The sequence below is a fragment of the Phyllostomus hastatus genome, unplaced genomic scaffold, assembly GCF_019186645.2.
Source record: "Phyllostomus hastatus isolate PE091 unplaced genomic scaffold, TTU_PhHast_1.1 phas_contig_40, whole genome shotgun sequence".
Lineage (NCBI taxonomy): Eukaryota > Metazoa > Chordata > Mammalia > Chiroptera > Phyllostomidae > Phyllostomus > Phyllostomus hastatus.
This window is the reverse complement of record NW_025333872.1, coordinates 95,771,945-95,789,862: the sequence shown is the minus strand read 5'-3', so window position 1 is coordinate 95,789,862 and position 17,918 is coordinate 95,771,945. Positions and strand designations below refer to the sequence as shown.

Here is a 17,918-nt window from a genome sequence, read left to right as displayed (position 1 = left end):
GACCTTCACGACACAGCTGTCCTGCCTGAGGGCGAAGTAAGGAAGACCACGTATTTCCACTGCACCCCACTGAACACTCACCTTAATGTACTGCTTGGACTTCAGAACATCCAGGAGGTCCCTGACTGGGGCCGAAAGTACGAACTCGGCGGCTACTTCCAGATCCTAGGGCCACAGTTACAAAGAAACCTCTTTAGCGTTGACTTTTTTAAAAAAGTGAGAAAAAGGGAAAGGAAGGAAGTCATGGCCCCTGACGAGGGCTGTCCGCTCACCTTCCTCAGCATCTTGGCGAACCCCAGGGCTTTGGAGGCCCGCTCCCTGGCCTCGTGGAAGAGCTCCTTCAGGGCCCGGCTGGCCTCTATGACCGACCGCCTGCACAGTGGGGGGAGGGGGGGGAGACCCGGACGGGGGACAACAAACACAGACTGAAGATTCTAGAGACGGAACCGCGTCCGCGACACGCAGAAGCCTGCTCCACACGGTCTTCCAGAAAGTATCTGTGTTCTTTCACCACGCAGGGCGCACTTAAGAGCCTTCGAGTAACAGTAAGCTCCGTTTTCCACAGAGCGACTACAGTGGTTTCCTGGCGTGCACACTCTGGACGCCCCGCTCACATCCTAACGGGAAGGGTGTACGCCCAGTGGGGGCCAGGAAATGTTTAACGACTGGCTCCGCCCACAAGCGTGTCCGCGGCGGTGTCTGCGATCCTGGGGTGCCGAGATGCCGCCACCACGGGTCTCAGGCTGCCAGTCCGGCAGCACTGAGCGGTGACTCAGGGGAGAGGCGGGCCACCGACCGCCTGGACCCAGGACGAGCCAGCCCCCACACCCACTGCGCGTGAACCGAGTTTCAGAGCTGCCCTCATGGACAATCAGAGCGTCAGAGCCGTTCTGTACGTGGCTGCACCATCTTAGTTCTTGAATCCCCACGTTTAGTGTAGCCCTCCACTGAGCCAGCCCCCAAAGCATCGAGGCCTTCGACAAAGGGTTCATTCCATTTCCCAGCCGCTCAACGCCGTGCCAGGGGGGCATCTGTGTGGTAACTCCTGTCTCCGTCTGCGGCCGGAAGGCGTCCCGAAGCCCGACCCGCGCTTCTCCTCGGGCTCCGGACGGCGGGGAAAAACGTTTCGACTCCAGAGAGGTCAGTCCCCCTGCGCACCACCTGAGGTCGAGTCCCGTGACCCTGCTGAGCCGGCCACAGAACGGCTCTGTGGTCGCTGCACGTGCCGCAGGGACGGCCCTTTCACAGGGTGCGGCCCGAACACAGCCGCAGGGAGCAGAGGGAATGCAGCCACGGCTCCAGGCGCTTCAGCCTGGCGCTCCACAGGAGGCACCATCGAGCCGCAACAACAGTAACCGTGTAGCCAGTGTCCACTAGGGGCACTCACGGGCTGCTCCAGGGGTACAGTTACAGACACTCTGGGAACTCGTGGGTGAATTCCACTCCACTTGCCTCCAGCCAGCCGAAACTGTGTGCCCTCTCACTGTTTCGGTCGGGCTAAGTCAGTCACCGCCCACGAACCCACGCCCAAAGAACCACGTGCAGAGAAAACACAATAAACCCCTTTAGGACCATCACCTGGGTTCACCGAGTACGACAACTCAGCCAGATGCTCGTCTCCAAGAAGTAAGCGGGGGCTGGGGTGAGGGGAGGGAGAGAAGGCAGAAGGCGCAGCGCCCACCTGATCTCGTCCGAGGCGCAGCTGTCGTCGGCGCCGGTCCAGAAGGCAGCGCAGCGCTCCCGCAGGCCCGACTCCAGGAAGCCCCCCGTGGACTTGAGCAGCATGCCCGCGATGTCGCTGCGGGGACAGGGCGGCAGCGTGAGGGGGGGTGCAGGCCTGTCCTCAGGACCCTCCCAGTTCTTGAGTGAGGAGCCGGGAGGGTTGGCGGCTGGTTAAACAGTTTGAGAGCAACGACTGAGAACTCCTTAATGTAAACTCTCTTTCCCGTGAAAAGGCGGGACTCCTGAGGCCAGCATGAACCTACCTACCTGCGTCCTAGCACCATGGTTTTTGTTAAAAACCTTAAAACCTCACATTCCAGCCATGACGGCTACGTAATTATGACACAAATGTTATCCTCACCCTAAACAAACGTTCAAAATGACGTAAAATCAAACAAAGTATGTACCCACGACTAGATCTCTTCTTTAACTCTTTAACTCTCGCCCCAGGACACGCTAACTGATGTGGGGGGGGGGGGAGAAAGAGGCGGAGAAACTCCCATCGCTGCCACCTCCCACCGTCAGGGGCTGCACGCACAACCCAGGCACGCGCCCCGACCGGGGAGCGAACCTGCGGCGGCCTTTCGGTTTACGGGACGAGGAGGCTCCGACCGAGCCACACCAGCCAGGGCTGGCGTGAGTTTTTAAAACTTTAACAAAATGACAGTGTAAGACAACAAAGTGAATTCCTCACACGTAACTGTCTTTAGAACTTTCCCTCACGATTAGCTTTTAGTGGCCAATAAACATGAAATGATACTACCTACAGCTGATGGCTCTCAGCTACGGATACAAGTACTGGATCGTAAAATCTGAGCACATGGTATGCGGGAAACGTATTTACACGTTTCACGTTGACTGGTGGTAGAGCGCACAATAAAAACTGCCCGCAAACAATGTGTGTTGTGAACGCCAGGGTCAGGGCGTAAAGGCGAGTGTGTGACACGAGTCTGTGTGCAGTGGAAGTGCCGCTTACCGCCCTGTCCCCCCGTCACGGTTCTCCTGTTCCGACGTCGAACCTTCCGTCACATACACACGGGCTCACGCGGAGTAGGTCACCAGCGCCTCACTCCCAAAGCAGTGCGATGGAAATACCCTCCCCCGCCCCACGTACCCTGAGGCCGGAGGCCCACAGGCCCTCGGGGTCCTGCCCCGTCCCACGCGAGCCCGAGAGGGTTCACTCCCAGGCAGGCTCCAGGCACGGTGACCCTCTGGTCCGGGGCCGTCCTGTGCACTGCAGGACACTGGGCAGCGCCCCTGCCCCTGCCCCTGCCCACTAGGTGCCAGCAGTCCCTCCCAGCGCTCACATTCAACACTGGCGTCCCAGGGGGAAGGGAAGAAACCCCCCTGGCTGATGGACACAGGCGAGGGGCGCAGAGACACGAGCAAGAGCCGTTCTCACGGACTCAACCTCAAACACACACGAGAGCGAGCTGGGGGCAGGCTGGGAGCTGGGGGCGGGGAGGAAGGCAGACGGGGGCTGGGGCCCCAGGGCTCCTACCAGAAAAGCGTTCCAGCCTGGGCCTCTCCTCCGCGGATGTAATGGGTTATTTCTTTGGTGAAATTCCATTCTTTTTCTAACAGGTTTTTTAAGCTATGGGATGCTTGAGGCAACTGCTGCAGCATTTGGATCCAGCTTCTCATGTAATCAAAGTACACCTTGAAACACAAAAACGCACAGGGGACGGTTTGAGCACAGACTTCCGCGACTCCCGGGGCTCACCTCGGCACCCCAGACGGACGCCACGGGCGGTCGGTAGGACGGGCCGCTCGCTGGCGCCCGGGCGAGGCCTTCTCTCAGTCGCTCCACTCGCCTCCTCGGCAACCTCACGCATTCCTCGCAACCCCTTGGGGTCACGGAGAAGACACCCGAAACGCTCACACGCGTGGAAAAGCGCCATCGAGTGCATCAGCGATCAAACCAGAGCCCCCAGAAGCGCCGTCACCGACACCAGTGACTGAAGACGCCACTGCTCCTGCAGGGGCTCGTCTGACCTCTCGGACTTCAAACGGCGGCTTACGTGTGGGGAGGAAATGAACACACTCGCACCACTGCTGTGACACAATTTTTCAAGCTTTATGGCATAAATTATGAGCTATACCCAGAATGCCCAGCTTTTCTGGAGTGGGGTTTACGGCCACCACAAGCCCTAGTACAGCTCTCCCGTTCCTGAATTCCTCTCTTGATTTATCTGCTGCTCCGCGCGGTTCTACCATCAAGTAGTTTCTCCTGCGACACTTCTCCGCGCGTCCCGGCCACAGCCCGCCGGGGCCACCGTCTTACAGCACACAGAGGCCGGCTTCCCCGCGCCCCCACTGCCACCGCAGCCACCGCCCCAGGCAGGCCGGGTGAAACCACGACGAGGGAACGCCCCGCGCCCTCCAGACTTGCCCGCGAGGCTTCCCGGGGAGCCCGCGGCCACGTGCTGCCTGCCCCCCAGACTGCACTGGAGGCCTCCCCTGTCGGGGCGGGGGGTTCCCTCCATCGCTCTGCTTTCAGTTCGAGTGTCAGGGGGCTCAGAAACCCTCTCCCTGACACGTACCAGTCAGGATGAACAAACGTCAGCGCTCTGTCCTATCAGAGAGGGTATTCTGTCCCTAAGAAATGATACATCGAGGAGTTAATGTCTCCTCTGTTTCTTCACCCCTGTCTCTCCTCCCTCCTCAGGGGCTACAAGGTATGACTTCAGTGCACCCCCTTCTGGTGTTCATGCTTTTTAAATTAACCTACCACACGCAGTGTGTGATAACTCCATCCCATAAGCTACGGGCATCCCTGTGTGTAAGCGGTGGAGGGCGCGCAGCAGCCGGGCTCCCGCACATGCGCCGGCCCGTAGGCCCAGGCTGGTGCCCCTGCTGCAGCGCAGCCTCCCCTGGCCCGCCCGTGAGCTCCACCTGCACTGGCAGGGCCGCCCAGGGTCTGCGCCTCTCCCCGGCGACAGCGTTCACCGTCGCGGTGCTACGTTCTCGCGAGTGTTTAACCACCACTTTCCCATCACTCCTCGCCCGGAGGGGGCACCCGGCGCCTGTCGCGACGCCTGCCTGGCCCCAAACAGCGGACGCGCACAGGGCAGCACCCACGACGCCTGCAGGGTGAAAACGGACTCTCTGCACCTCCGTCTGCCCCTCCCCCTCCCGAGAAGCCCCAGCTGCACGGGTCTGAGCCCTCCCCCCTGCGTCTCCTACGAACGCCGCACCTGCACCTCGTCCAGCGCGCTCACGTTCTCCTTCCTTTCAAAGTCTCTTCCTGCGGTTCCTCAAATCCGCCGGCCACGTGATCCTACGCTGGGCGCTGTGTTTGCTGTCTGGGTCACTTCCCAGGCCAGGGCCCTGGGCTGAGCCGCCCACAGCCTCCACGTGGGCTTGCTGCCTCGAGCAAACGCTCCCCAGGTCGCCCCCGCAGACCCACGTGCCCGCAGGCCCCCGCTCGCAAGGCAGGAGGACGGCGCGGCACGGAGCAGACCTCCAAGGCACACCTGTCGGGCCAACCGGGCGAGCGGCCCACAGCTACTGTCCTCGCCTGGGCTCCTCCTGTCTTGCCGATGTGCCACCTACGACAGGACCCCCACCAAGACAGCCCCGCCTCCCTCCCGACCGTCCACACCCCTGCAGACCACAACTCAGACTGACCCCCGGATGGCCCCCGCGTCTGCAGCGGAAGACATGTACCCTCACTTCCGTCTAAACTTCAAAGCAAGTAATGGTAACAGCCTTTCTGGGGGAGAGGGGTGAATATTTAGTCAATCTCTTCCTTTACCAAACAAGAACAGTTTTTCTTTACTCTTTGTTCCTTTTGCTGTTTCTGGTGAGTTTCAAGAAAAGGGTGCCATGGCAAACACAATCTGTCTACCCACAGGCCACTGTGTGGGCTGCCCAGGTCCCCAGACCTGCCCCTGCACTTCCCCACTGAGCATGCTCCGGGCACAACTGTAAAGGCAGTGATGATTGCTAGTGTGTTCCCTCGCAGGTAATGTCTCCACCTGTGAAACGGTGGAGAGAGACTAAAGAAGGTCATGCCTCACACAGATAATTCGCACCAAAGCGCAAACGGAATCCTGGGCATTCCTGGTTCTGACGGGCTGCACACTTCGGTAGTCCACGCGACCCGGCCTTCGGCTGCCTCCCGGGCGCACCAGGTCCCCGGGACGGCAGGGCCTGGAGGGCAGACTCCGCCTGCCTAACCCCGGCCGCGCCTGTGCCTGGGAGATGAGGTGATGGAGGGGGGCAGGGGGGCCTTTGGGAAGCAAAACTTACTTTCTCACCCTAAACCCCCGGCTTACTCATCCACAGGGAAAAGTCAGTCTGCCTGTTGCTTTTTACAGTCAGTTGTCAGCGATAAAGACTGTTCTGACATAAGAAACTCTAGTATTTTTAAACACAGCCACATGTCACACATTCTGGTCTTTCACGTATTTTCCCAAACAACTGGGAAACAATTTCAACGCCAGATGGGACCGCCCTTCCCAGTCACACTCTCCTGCCCAGTCTCCTGCGACAGAGGCTGAAAGGTCGAGGGGCGGGTGCCCGCCCGTGCCACAGCGGGGGGCCGTGCCTCAGTCTGGCCGCTGGCACGCGGGAACAGCCGCCGGCTGTTCAGCACTCGGCCGGCCGGCGCCTCTCCCCTCCGCCTTCTCCTTCCTTCCAGCCCAGGAAGCGGGGTGGCACCTGGATGCGCTCAGCCATCCTGAGGTCGGACAGCGAGGTGTCAGGCAAGGATAAAAGCGCTCCGAAGGCCACACACCCAACAGCGTGACCGTTTCCTTCATTAGCTCACCAACCTGCCCCGCTGGGTCATCAGCTGGGTCTCCCTCCATGGAGCCCACCCCGTATCTGTGGCATGTGAACACTCATCCAGACGTGACGGAAGGCGAAAGGACTCCCAGATGTAGCCCGTGGCCTGTAGAGCTTTCAGTTTAATTAGGGGAGCCCGAGAACACACAGGTGCCAGACCGTTAGGTACTAAGCAGTACCTAACCACAGTATCTAATCACAGCTGCTGAGCGTTCAGAGAGGTCTAGATAAAGCACAGTAAAGGCTGAAACTGTCAACTAAGCTTTCCAGAAAAAAAGAAAAACCTGAAAGTCGCAGAGGGGCAGAGAGGGAGAAGGGCCGTGTTGAGCAGGGACAAATGACGCGCATGGAAGTCCAGAGGTCAGAAAGCACAGGTATGCAGAATGCATGCGAGAAGCGTGGGGAGCTCTATTTAGGAAGAAACACAAGTAAGTCTGCGCCCGCCAAATCACATGATTTGAGCCTCCTGGAATGAGCCAGGTTCCGCAGTGAACTCCGGTCGTCTCTGAGATTCCGCTTCCTCGCTCTGCGAAGCTCCCGGACGCCCACCTGGCCAGTGCAGGCGGCTGGTCTGCAACCGCCCCCACCACCCCGCCCCTCCACGCAGCTCTCCCTCCGCGCACTCGCCGCTCAGCGGGGAGCACCGCTCTCGCCCAGGTCTCGGGCTGAGCTTCACGGTGCTGGTCCCAGCCCCCAGAGCCACGCGAGGCCCCGCGGCGTCCCAGGCAGAGCCCGCGCAGCAGGGACAGACGCCTCCGCAGGAGGGCCCGACCACGACTCCACGTCAGGGCCACGCCGCCACAGACGCCCGGCCAAACTGTGCACCGGGACAAGCTGGCAGGACCACCGGCTGCAGGCGCACGCACACACGCACACGCACGCACACACAGCGGAGCAGGCCGGGAGGACGCCCGCCCGCCCGCCGTCCTCACCATCAGCATCTCCTGCAGGTCCTCCTCGAAGGCGTCGATGTCGCAGTCGGCCTCCTCGGGGCCGTCCCGGACGCCCAGCAGCATGAACTGGTAGTACTGCTTCATCAGCAGGCCGCCCTTCAGCACCTCCTTGCACTCGCGCACCAGCTGCGGGGGGCTCTGTCAGCCGGGCACAGGGCCCGCCCGGGCCGCGTGGCGGCTGTCCCGGTCCCGCCTGAACCCTCAGAGCACTCAGGAGAACGGGCCTCGGCTCGGAACAACCTGAAACCCTGTCCCAACTCGTACACACGTGCCTCAGTAGTCTCAGGTGGGTGAGAGCAAGTAGTAAACATAGAGCATTCAGTATCTCGGTGAGAATGCAGAGAAAACATCATGTAGACAAAAGCTGATTTGCTAAAACATACCTTCCTACCAATAAATTTACATTTTTAATTTATTTTTATTGTACTTTCCCCATTACCATTTAGTCCCCTTACACTCCCCTCCCACACACACAAAAAATTATATAGAAAATAAATCCTGTAGAAAAAGATGTACTTTTCTACTAGTTTATATAAGAAAAGGCATACAAGAGAAAAACCTCCGAAATCTGGTCACTTTTAATCATGATAAAGATTCAAATGTACTTAGCACAGAACATGGTGGCCTCTATAATAATTTAGCCTCCTTTACCTACTGTGATTGGTGACTTTTACTATCAAACAACTGTAATAATCACACACGCAAACCAACCCAAGATTCATCCTGTAACCGGACGGGAGCCCGGGAGGTGAGGACACGAGAAGAGGAGCAGACCCCCGTGCGGGCCCGGGACGGGAGGCTGGAAGGGCGCAGGAGGTGGCCGTGAGGCCCCTTCATCCATGACCGGGGGCGCGGGACGCCACACCCCCCCGGGCAGCAGGGGCTGCGGGCACAAGCTCACTCACAGTCACGTTATTCTAACAACAATTAGCAAAGACACAAGGGAGCCTCGGGGTGGGTGCCAGCGAAGTAAACTGGTAGAAACTTTCTAGAACCTAAAAATGTATGACTGCTAGTCCACTTTTGTGTTTTATACTCAAGAAATCATCAGAGATGCAGAATACATATTATATAAAGATACAGTTACCACAATGTTATTAAAACTATCAGTACTAAATAAACCGTGATGCACCTATACAGTAGAGCATTATGGCGCCCATTTAAAATCTTGTTTTGAAAAATATTAAAGGGTAAAAACTCATACCTACATATTTTTTATTTTTAAACTTCTATGCATACACTTTAAAGTATGTACAACATGTACAGGAAAACAAACGAATGGAAATACACCAAATGGTACAGAGGCTACCCACTCGCACCTCCACAAACTCGGCCCTGCTGGCCCCGCCCTCCGCCTGCCCCTCCTCAGCCGGCACCCCTCCCTGCCGGCTGCACCCCTCCCTGCCGGCTGCACCCCTCCCTGCCGGCTGCACCCCTCCCTGCCGGCTGCACCCCTCCCTGCCGGCTGCACCCCTCCCTGCGCTCCAGCCCGCCCTGGAGCCAAGGAGCGCCTCACACTTCCGTCTCCAGGGTGGGCGTGTGCTCTACAAACACACAACTGTTCTTCGCACTCTGTGATCCTGATTCTGTACAGGGCGAATGTCTCGTGAAAACACCACTACAGAACAGTGTTCTGGCGATGGTTTCGTCACAGAGCGTGGACACTAACACACTCGGGCGTCACTCTGCTGGACACGACTGCTTCCAGGCACGAAGCCCGCCGTCCCGCAGAGCCGGTGCTGTCGCTCTGCGTACACCACGCGAGTGCCCGCACTGCCAGCACGAGACCGAACACCTGCCCTCAGAGTATCCGAGGGACCTTTATCGGCTCACCTGTACCTTAAAGAGAACGGAACAAATGAATCTGAAGAACTTGACGTGAGTTTCCCGTCTTCAGAGACCGATGCCAACAGGACACGGAGGGCCCCCTCGTCACCACACTTCCACGGCCTCGGGACGAGGGCATACGCACAGGAGGACTGGGCCTCGGCCCCGTGTCTGAGGGCTGCGTGTGAAGAGCACCTGCGGCCGCCCTGCAAGGAGCAGCCCGAGAACACTCGCACACACTCATTCTTCACTATCGGCAGCAGTTGGGAAAAAACCCCCAAGAAACGTTAGGGCCTGCAGATGCGACAGTAATTGTAGGTGCTTTTCAACAGCCCCCGACACCGACCTGCTTAATGCTCAGCAGGGAAGGCTCTCCGGCAGGCCTCTGCTCCAGCCGCAGCTTCAGGCACTCGTGGATGACGTTCAGGAGGACCCGGCAGAGCACGCGGAAGGCGGGCGCGAACGACGGGAGGTCCATGGACGCCAGCTCCTCCCAGGACACGGGGCTGCACTTCGGCTCCGGGGCAGGCGGCGACCCGGACAGCTGAACGTAATCGGAGCCCCACATGGGGTCTGGGAACTCAGAAAACTGGGACAAAAAGTCGACAGAAGTCAGAAGAGCGTGCTCGAGGTTATCGTCACAAACTACCATTCTCTGGAGTTGGCTGACAAATCCATAAAAATCAAAACTGTACAGGAAAAAAAATCTTTAGGATAACTTCACAGTTCAGTATAGACCCAGAAAGTTCTAGAAGTATTAAAAAACTGGAATGAGGACTGAAAGTAAATTGTAATTATCTGTCAAAAAGGCACAGTAGAAATAGAATCAAGTACATCTTTTTCATATTTTTATTAAAATGATCAGAACACTTATTTTTAAGGGTATATTACATATAGTATTGTTCACAACTATCCCTAGACTGAGAAAACCAGAAAATTATTAAAATTTGAGAAAAAACTATAAAGCCAGGTAACCACTTATGTAACACAAAAAACAGTGGACCCAACACATTTTTTGTCCGTTTTTTCTCCTAAGCTATTCCAAATGACACTGATAGAAAAAGCCCCTAAAGCTGACTCGGTGGCCCCACTCAACGCCTGCCAGCCGATGTCTCCTGGTGCCCCTGGTGCCGCTAGCCCGTCCTGCCTTCGCCCCTTGAGGCGTGGGGTCTGGGACGCCCCCGCTGTTCTGAAGCCCCCGCTGTTCTGAAACCTCCGGCAGCATCGCGCTGACCAACCATGGTCAAAGACCTTGTCTCCTCCTCTTCTCGGGAAAACCAAAGCCACCCACACTTGAAATTCTCAACTTCCCTTCGACGTAAACCGGCGCCGACTGACAGGGGCTCTGCCTCTGGCTGTCAGTCAGACCTGTGTGCTCCCTGTCACTCCGGGGACTGGGCAGCTCTCCCCCAGCCACACCCTGGGACGTCTGACCCGAGTCTGGGCGTTCAAATTAACGCCGACGCCCGTCCCACAGCAGGCGGAGGTTTCTGCTCACACACGCGGCTTTGAGCACGACGACCTGGGGACGTGGGAGGGGCGAAGTAGCACTCGGACACCCCGGGTTTGAACAGTGAGAGTCGGTCCGTGTGAACCTGCGGCGCACGGCGTGCATGCGTGTGCGTGGGGGTTGCTCGGCCGCCCCTGCGAACTGAGACAGGACTGGCCGTGTCGGCGGCACGGAGCGACGCCAGGGCCCCCATGCGGGGCGGGCGTGGCGTCCTCAGCCAGAGGAGCGAGGCCACGGGGAGATGCACCGGCTCCCGGTCCGGAGCGGACGCATGGAAAGCCCCGGGGCCTGGCACGGCGGGCAGCCAGGGCGGCGGCAGAGCCTGCTCACGGGGGTGGGAGCGGGCTTGCGCCAAGGGTGCCATGGCCACGCAGGTTACGGGGTACCGCCACGGAGCGCAGCAGCTGTTGAGTGGGGGTGGGCGCAGCGACAGGGACAGACCCAGAGCAGAGGCGGCGGCCCACCGGTCACAGAGCAAACAGAGCACTGTAGTCCTTCTTGGAAAAACAGCGTGTGCATGACACACAGAGACGCATTTATACTCACACAGGAAAGTCTATTAGATACAAACCTACTACTGCTCTGAGCAGCGGTAGAGGACAAATGATAACTTTGCTTTTTCACCTGCTTCAAAAAAAATGAGTAAAACAAAAGCAAGCATACTGGTTTACGAAATGAAGAACTAGGATCAACACAGACTTTATGTTCTCCTTCAACAGTCAGCTCCCACGGCTCCGGACTAGGGGGTCACACCGCCGACTGCAACGCCTGCGGGGCCGGCACAGTGCCGCGGCCGGGAGCTCGGGCGGGGGGCCGTGCGGAGTGAGCAGTGGCGGCTCTGTGTTCACGGGAGCCCCCGGGCGCTGCCAGGTGGGCAATGGGGCCCGCGGTGTAGACAGGCCTCCCCGTGTGTCAGGGAGAACAAAAATTCCAGGCTTCCACGGGAAATCTTCTCATTCTTAAATGCGTGCCCCTAAGTCAAACCTGTTTAAAGCTCCGGATGGGGCAGAGGCAGCACGTGCCACAGTTCGGAGCACGGCACACAGCCGGTCCTGGGCTCGCCTCCTGCTCCCGCGCTCCGCGACGCCAGCCTGGACCTCCGCCGAGCAAGCAAGCGAGCTCGCAGCAGCCACCACTGCAGTCACAGGCCCCGTCCTCTGCTGGGAACTGCACCACAGCTCCTCATCTCCCGTGTAAGTGTGCTTCTTTCAGGAAGCACAAACCTCAGGCAAATGAGCCGGCGTGTGCCTGCTAGCGTGCCACCCCTCCACTAAAAGGCTCATGTAACTTCACTGGTGAACCCAGACAGGTGATGGCTGGTGCGGATACAAACCCCCGGCCCCGGGAAACACCGTGTGAAGGAACAGACTGTGAGAGGGGTGGGGGAGCCCCGCTCCTGGCAGGCTGACTCGCGGCGGAGGACGCCGCAGCACCGCCGGTCTGGCTGCGCAGGAAGCAGGCTGCAGGCCAACCGTGCCAGCGCCTCCGCCCCACCTTGGGAGACTGGGATCCGCCTGCACCCTGGAGGGGGTGGGTACGTGTACCCGTCAAAAGTCCTGGTGCGGTTCGGACAGCGTTAGCCCAACACAGAGTCTGGGGTCCCCAACGCCTGGGTGTGGCTCCCTCCAACAATCCGCAGCTCCTGGGATTAGGGCAAAGTCACCTACGCCCCTCACTTGTAAAACACAGAAATGAAAATGCCACGTCACTCAGCTACTGTGTGGGGCACGGGTAAGACTCAGTCACGGAGCTGCTGCTATCACACACGCGTGTCCGAGCTCCTCCACACATGGTCCCCTCTGCACAGAAAGGGCGGCCTCTTCAGGGACTCTCGGGCTTGTAGAAAAAATTAGCACGGCTGCTGTTAGATCCAAAGACACATGCCGTATCACTGGCCACTAAACTTGGCAATAATCACATAATCATTTCTCATTCAAAAGAAAGTAATTAACAGAATTACCAAAAATCCCCCTAGAATGTGAGGCGATATGCAAAGTCAGACAGCTAATTTTTTCGTGTATTACATTCAAATATAAATTTCCATTTTATCTTTCTCTTTGTCTGAAAATACATAAACCTCATAAGGTAAATCAAAAAGGAAGGAGCACAGATGAACCGTACCACAATCTGGGGCTCACACGTTTCAAGGGTATTTGGCAGTTTAAATGCACAGACCCCCAGACTGCACAACACGGAGCGTGAACTCCGCAGTCTGTGTGCTTAGAACCCTCCGGGACCCCGGAAGATGCCGGGAGAGAGTGCAGGCGGAGATAATGAATCTGACCCACTACCAATGCATGACTCAACCTCAGGGAAGAGGGTAAAGGGAACAGGGGCTGACCTCACCAACGCTGGGAAGCTGTGTTCTCTAAGGCTCAAGACAGAAAGAACGGACTCAATTCCCTGCACTCTAGCTGGTGAACTTGCTCCTCTCAGGGGTGCGGGAGAGCAATTCTGAAACTACCCCACATGCCCACCAGGGGCGCACCAATGCACACATCGCCAGCAGCAGCAGGGACGGGAGCCCCGGCACTCACACAGAAAAGGGAGGAGGCTGGGACAGAACCTGTGGTGCTGGGTGCAGCCGAAGGCACCAGCACGAGCTCAGGTGACAGAGACAGACAGAGAGTCAACATCGACCTGCACACGCACACAGGCTGGAAGACACGCACAGCTGGGGACCCCGTCTCTACTCACTCTGTCCCTGGCAGGGCCTAGAACCAAGGACACCCCGCAATAACGAGCACAGGCAATGCCCGCATCTTCACTCCTAAACACCCTTCTCCAGCAGGAGGCACCAGAGTTCCTTAGAGAAACTGCAGACTCCAGGACTGGGACAGGGAAGGTTCGAGATGATGCCAAAGCATAAGAAAGTGCTCAAAAAGCCCACGGAAGGCGACACCCCACACAGAGAGACGGGGGCGTGTCTACAGGACCCAGAAGCCAAGGGAAAGCGCTCCAATGGATAAGCAGAAACAATTCGAGCAACTAAATAAGTAACAATAGTACTGGGTGCTAACAGCAGACTAAAATCAAATAATGGGCATTCATACGGCTAAACGGGAGAGAGGAGGCGAGTCCCCCACGCGGAGGAATCACAAATAGCCAATAATACACGCAGATCCCCCCGCCCCTTGAGTGGGAGCTGAGCTGGGGGACTCGCTTCCCAGGAACACAGTGTGGAAAGGGAAAGTGGGGAACCTATGGGGGGACCTGGCAGACACCACCTTAACCCAGGGGCCAAGGTCAACCTCCCCGGTGACAGCACAATGCCACCAAGGCACTTCATCCAGGGCATTCGTGCCCAGGCCCACACGCCCAGTCTGACCATGAGAGAACAGCAGACAGGACCGGACTCAGCGACACTCCGTAAGCCCCGCCCAGGCTTGGACAGAACATTAGGGCTATGTCTGATATTCACAGTAATAAAGACAAATTGCAAATAGCTATTTTAGTACCATGAGTTGCAATTTTTTTCAATTTAGAATTGTGAAATAATAAAATTTTAGAGGAAAATTGTTTTATAAGGCATGATTACAAGCCAAGAGAATTAAACATAAGATCGTATGTTATTTAAGCTCTAGTTACAAGTAACTTAATCATAAGGAGTAAGAATATAAAGACAAAGACAAAAAATCAAATATCGAAAGCGTATTTCTTATTTTCTACAAACCCTTCAACTATATTCATTACTATTATCCCATAAGCCGGAAAAACAGCACAACTAGAAGATACATGCTGAGTATAATCTGAGGCTGTTCAAAATATTTCTAACAACTAAGAATGATGATAAAGTCATTATCAAACCTAAGGAGCATTACACTGCTTAATATGTCCTTAACATACACAATTATTTGGTAATTAAAAGGTAAAATACATTTTAAAAGCAAAAACATAGAACAGTCTAGCCCATACTGACTTACAGAAGGCTTCAAGGGAGGGAAAAAATGTCACTAACCTTCTTGAAAATAACAGTTGATATCGGACCTCTCCAGCGTTTCACTATTTACACAAATGTAAGTAAAGCCTCTTTAAGCCTCACAGCGACCCTGTGAGGCAGGCAGGACGGTATTATGACCGTCTCACAGACGCAAAGACGCAGGGCCAGGAAGATTCAGTCCTCCACCAAGTTACGTGGTGAGAAGGAGCTGCGTCAAGGAGCGGAACCGGCTGTTTGCCTCCACAGCTGTGGACACTTCCTCCAACACACTCAGGGAGAAGACTAAAGCAGAACAAGCCCAGAAGGGGAGTGCACACGTGTTCACACACACACACACACACACACCCCCACACACACACCTCTCCTTTTGGAACTGTACTCCTGAAATGGGCATAAAAACAAAGTCTTCCTTTCCCACTGAGTTCATCATTTCAGAGCCTCATCCTTCAGTAATCTGGAGGATTACTCCAATACAGAAAAATTTCTACTTCAGCTCTCAGTTACTCTTTCATTACTTGACAAACACAACATTTTACAAACCAAAATTTAAAACAACAGAGTCTTCTGTACTCCATTTTTTTTAATAAAGATTTTATTTACTTATTTTTAGAGAGAGGGGAAGGGAGAGAGACAGAGGAGAGAAACATCAATGTGCCCCTCCGCGAGGGACCTGGCCTGCAACCCAGACATGTGCCCTGACTGGGAATTGAACCGGTGACCCTTTGGTTCGCAGGCTGGTTCTCAATCCACTGAGCCATACCAGCCAGGGCTGTACTTCATTTCTTTTTTTAAGAAAACAATCTACAGGTGATTTTAATAAACAAGTCTTTAATCACACACATATTAAGCTTCGAATTTGTATGTTTCCTTTCTTTCACATCAAGGGTAAAATAAAACCTTTTCAGTCCCGTCTTGCTTGGTCAACGGAAGGAACGCACCTCTGCCGGAGGTCCCCCAGCGCGGCACCCTACTGCTGCGTTTCTGAACGCAGGTTCTAGCAAAACGTAGAGCGCTCGTTCTCGGTGCTTTTCTCGTTCCAGCACACCTAAGGGTGCAAAGCACCGCGTCAGCAGCGATGGGTCCCTGTCCCAGAGGGCCTGGGGGAGGGGGAGAGTGTGGGCAGCAGCACCAAGGCTGGCCCCTCTCCCACCAGAGCCACCGAGGCAGAGCCGCATGAGACTGCCACACCTCCTCGCTCTCACCACTGCACAACCAGGGCTTCACGGTACACACTCAGCACAACCTCTGTCTGGTCCAGGCGTCCTCGTCGGAGGTGAACCCTTGAACCGAGAACCTAGACCACAGTAAGGCGTCCCGTCTGAAACACAGCACAGCTGCTCATCACAGCTCTGCGTCTGCTCCGCTGACTGTGACGCTGGCGGTGTAACAAAACCTCACTGTAAAACAGCTATGTGCGGGCTAACGGGATACAACTCATTCGCTATTAAAAAAAGATGTACATAAAAATACCATTCAGAGTTAAAAGACTGTTCAAAAGAAAATCACGGTACAGACTTACATTTAAGATTTCTAATCAAAATAAAACTCAAAGTAAACTAAGCTCCTATAGCTACAAAGTGTCAACTTATTCTGCAACCATCTGTAATTAAATACTGTATTAAATAATTAAATACTGTATTATATGATTGCTTGACCAGGCCTCCTAGGGGCCCATGACCCATCAGTTTAAAAATAATTTTTTCAGATTGTGTAATAAACTGGCTTGTTGCTTTTTTTTTTAACAGACACAGGCACACAGCGACCAAAATGTAACACTGCAGCCTCACACAGGCAGAGGGCGCTCCACGATCCCGGCCCTCCTTTCTCAGCCACGAGCCCGCGCACACCAGCCCTGGAGAAGCTGCGCGCACCTGCGCCCTCCAGGGCAGCACCCGACGGTGGCCCTGCAGTCGCGCCGCCCTGAGCAGCGGAGAATCCCTGCGGGTGCCCCCTTGCAAGGAGCCGTCCTTCGGCTTGTGACGTCTTGAAATTAACTTTCTTAACTGTCAAATCGAAAAGTATACAAAACCAGCCCTGGCTGGCGTAGCTCAGTGGATGGAGCACGGGCTGCAAACCAAAGTGTCGCAGGTTCGATTCCCAGTCAGGGCACATGCCTGGGTTGCAGGCCATGACCCCCAGCACCCGCACATTGATGTTTCTCTATCAACCTCCCCTCCCTCTCTAAAAATAAATAAAAATAAAATCTTAAAAAAAAAAGTGTACAAAACCCAACTTCAAACCACTTCCTCTGGCAGGCAGGCTCCTTTCACAAAAACCTTCACCAGCCGAACACGTCTCTGAAAATAACTAAGACTGAGCTGACGCCGCGTCACTGGAGGGTGGTGAGCAGGAACGGCATGCTTAGACAAGCTTTTGTAAAGCTGAACTTAGCTGCAGCCGTGGAAGATGTTTTGGAAGGTAGCACCAGTGAAGAGGCGGTTTCAGTAACTCGGGAGAGAAGTAAGGGGGGCCAGGAATAAAGTAGAGCCGGTGGGAGAGAGGAGTGGGCAGAGGGAGGGGGAGAAAGCAGAACCAACGGGACCAGGTGTGTTGGGCAGCCAAGCAGAGGGAGCCGGCAATTAGTTCGCTGGGATTTCAGCCGGCATGAGAGAGGAGTGCCCAAGAGTTTTCCGACTTGTTTAAGACTACTGCCAGCTGTGTTCCAGTTTCCACCCGGAAGAGTAGGGCTAAATAAATAAACAAAATGTGTACAGATTCCAGAGGAAAAGTCAAATCTGTTCTTACTCACAGGCCAGATTATTTAACGGAAACCACAAAAGACACAATAAACAAATTATTAGAATTAAAAAGAGGCTGAATGGGAGGATCCAAGATGGAGGCATAGGTGGTCGCGCTGGACCTCCTCGCGCAACCAAAACTACGGACAACGAGAATTTACAAACAACAAACAACCAGAACAGAGAGAAAGGAACCGAACGGACGTCTGAATACCATGCATCCATTCCGGCAAGGAGGCGCGGAGTCGGAGGCCTACGGAGAGGGGTCGGGGGTCCCGGCAGGAGGAAGCGGTGGCTGGCAGGCACGGGGCGCGGGGCGCAGACCGCAGCCGACGGACCCGTGGCAGACCCTGGGCGCGGGAGGCAAGGGGCAGACCCAGTGAGACGCACAAGGCAGCTGGCCGTCCGCAGCCGCATGTTCTCACGCAGAACTTATC

At 55.8% G+C, this 17,918-nt stretch overlaps 1 protein-coding gene across 2 annotated transcripts in view; it reads right to left on the bottom strand.

Moving 5' to 3' along the window:
- The window catches only part of MAP3K4 (mitogen-activated protein kinase kinase kinase 4), an 84,133-nt gene that overhangs the window by 27,437 nt on the left and 38,778 nt on the right, over positions 1–17,918 (bottom strand). For both annotated transcript variants that reach the window (XM_045843077.1, XM_045843078.1), the window contains exons 4-9: positions 9,640–9,882; positions 7,446–7,592; positions 3,224–3,381; positions 1,682–1,798; positions 273–372; positions 82–165 (exon numbers count right to left, since the gene is read on the bottom strand). In XM_045843077.1, coding sequence (XP_045699033.1) covers positions 82–165; positions 273–372; positions 1,682–1,798; positions 3,224–3,381; positions 7,446–7,592; positions 9,640–9,882 — 849 coding nt within the window. The remainder of the gene's footprint in view (positions 1–81; positions 166–272; positions 373–1,681; positions 1,799–3,223; positions 3,382–7,445; positions 7,593–9,639; positions 9,883–17,918) is intronic.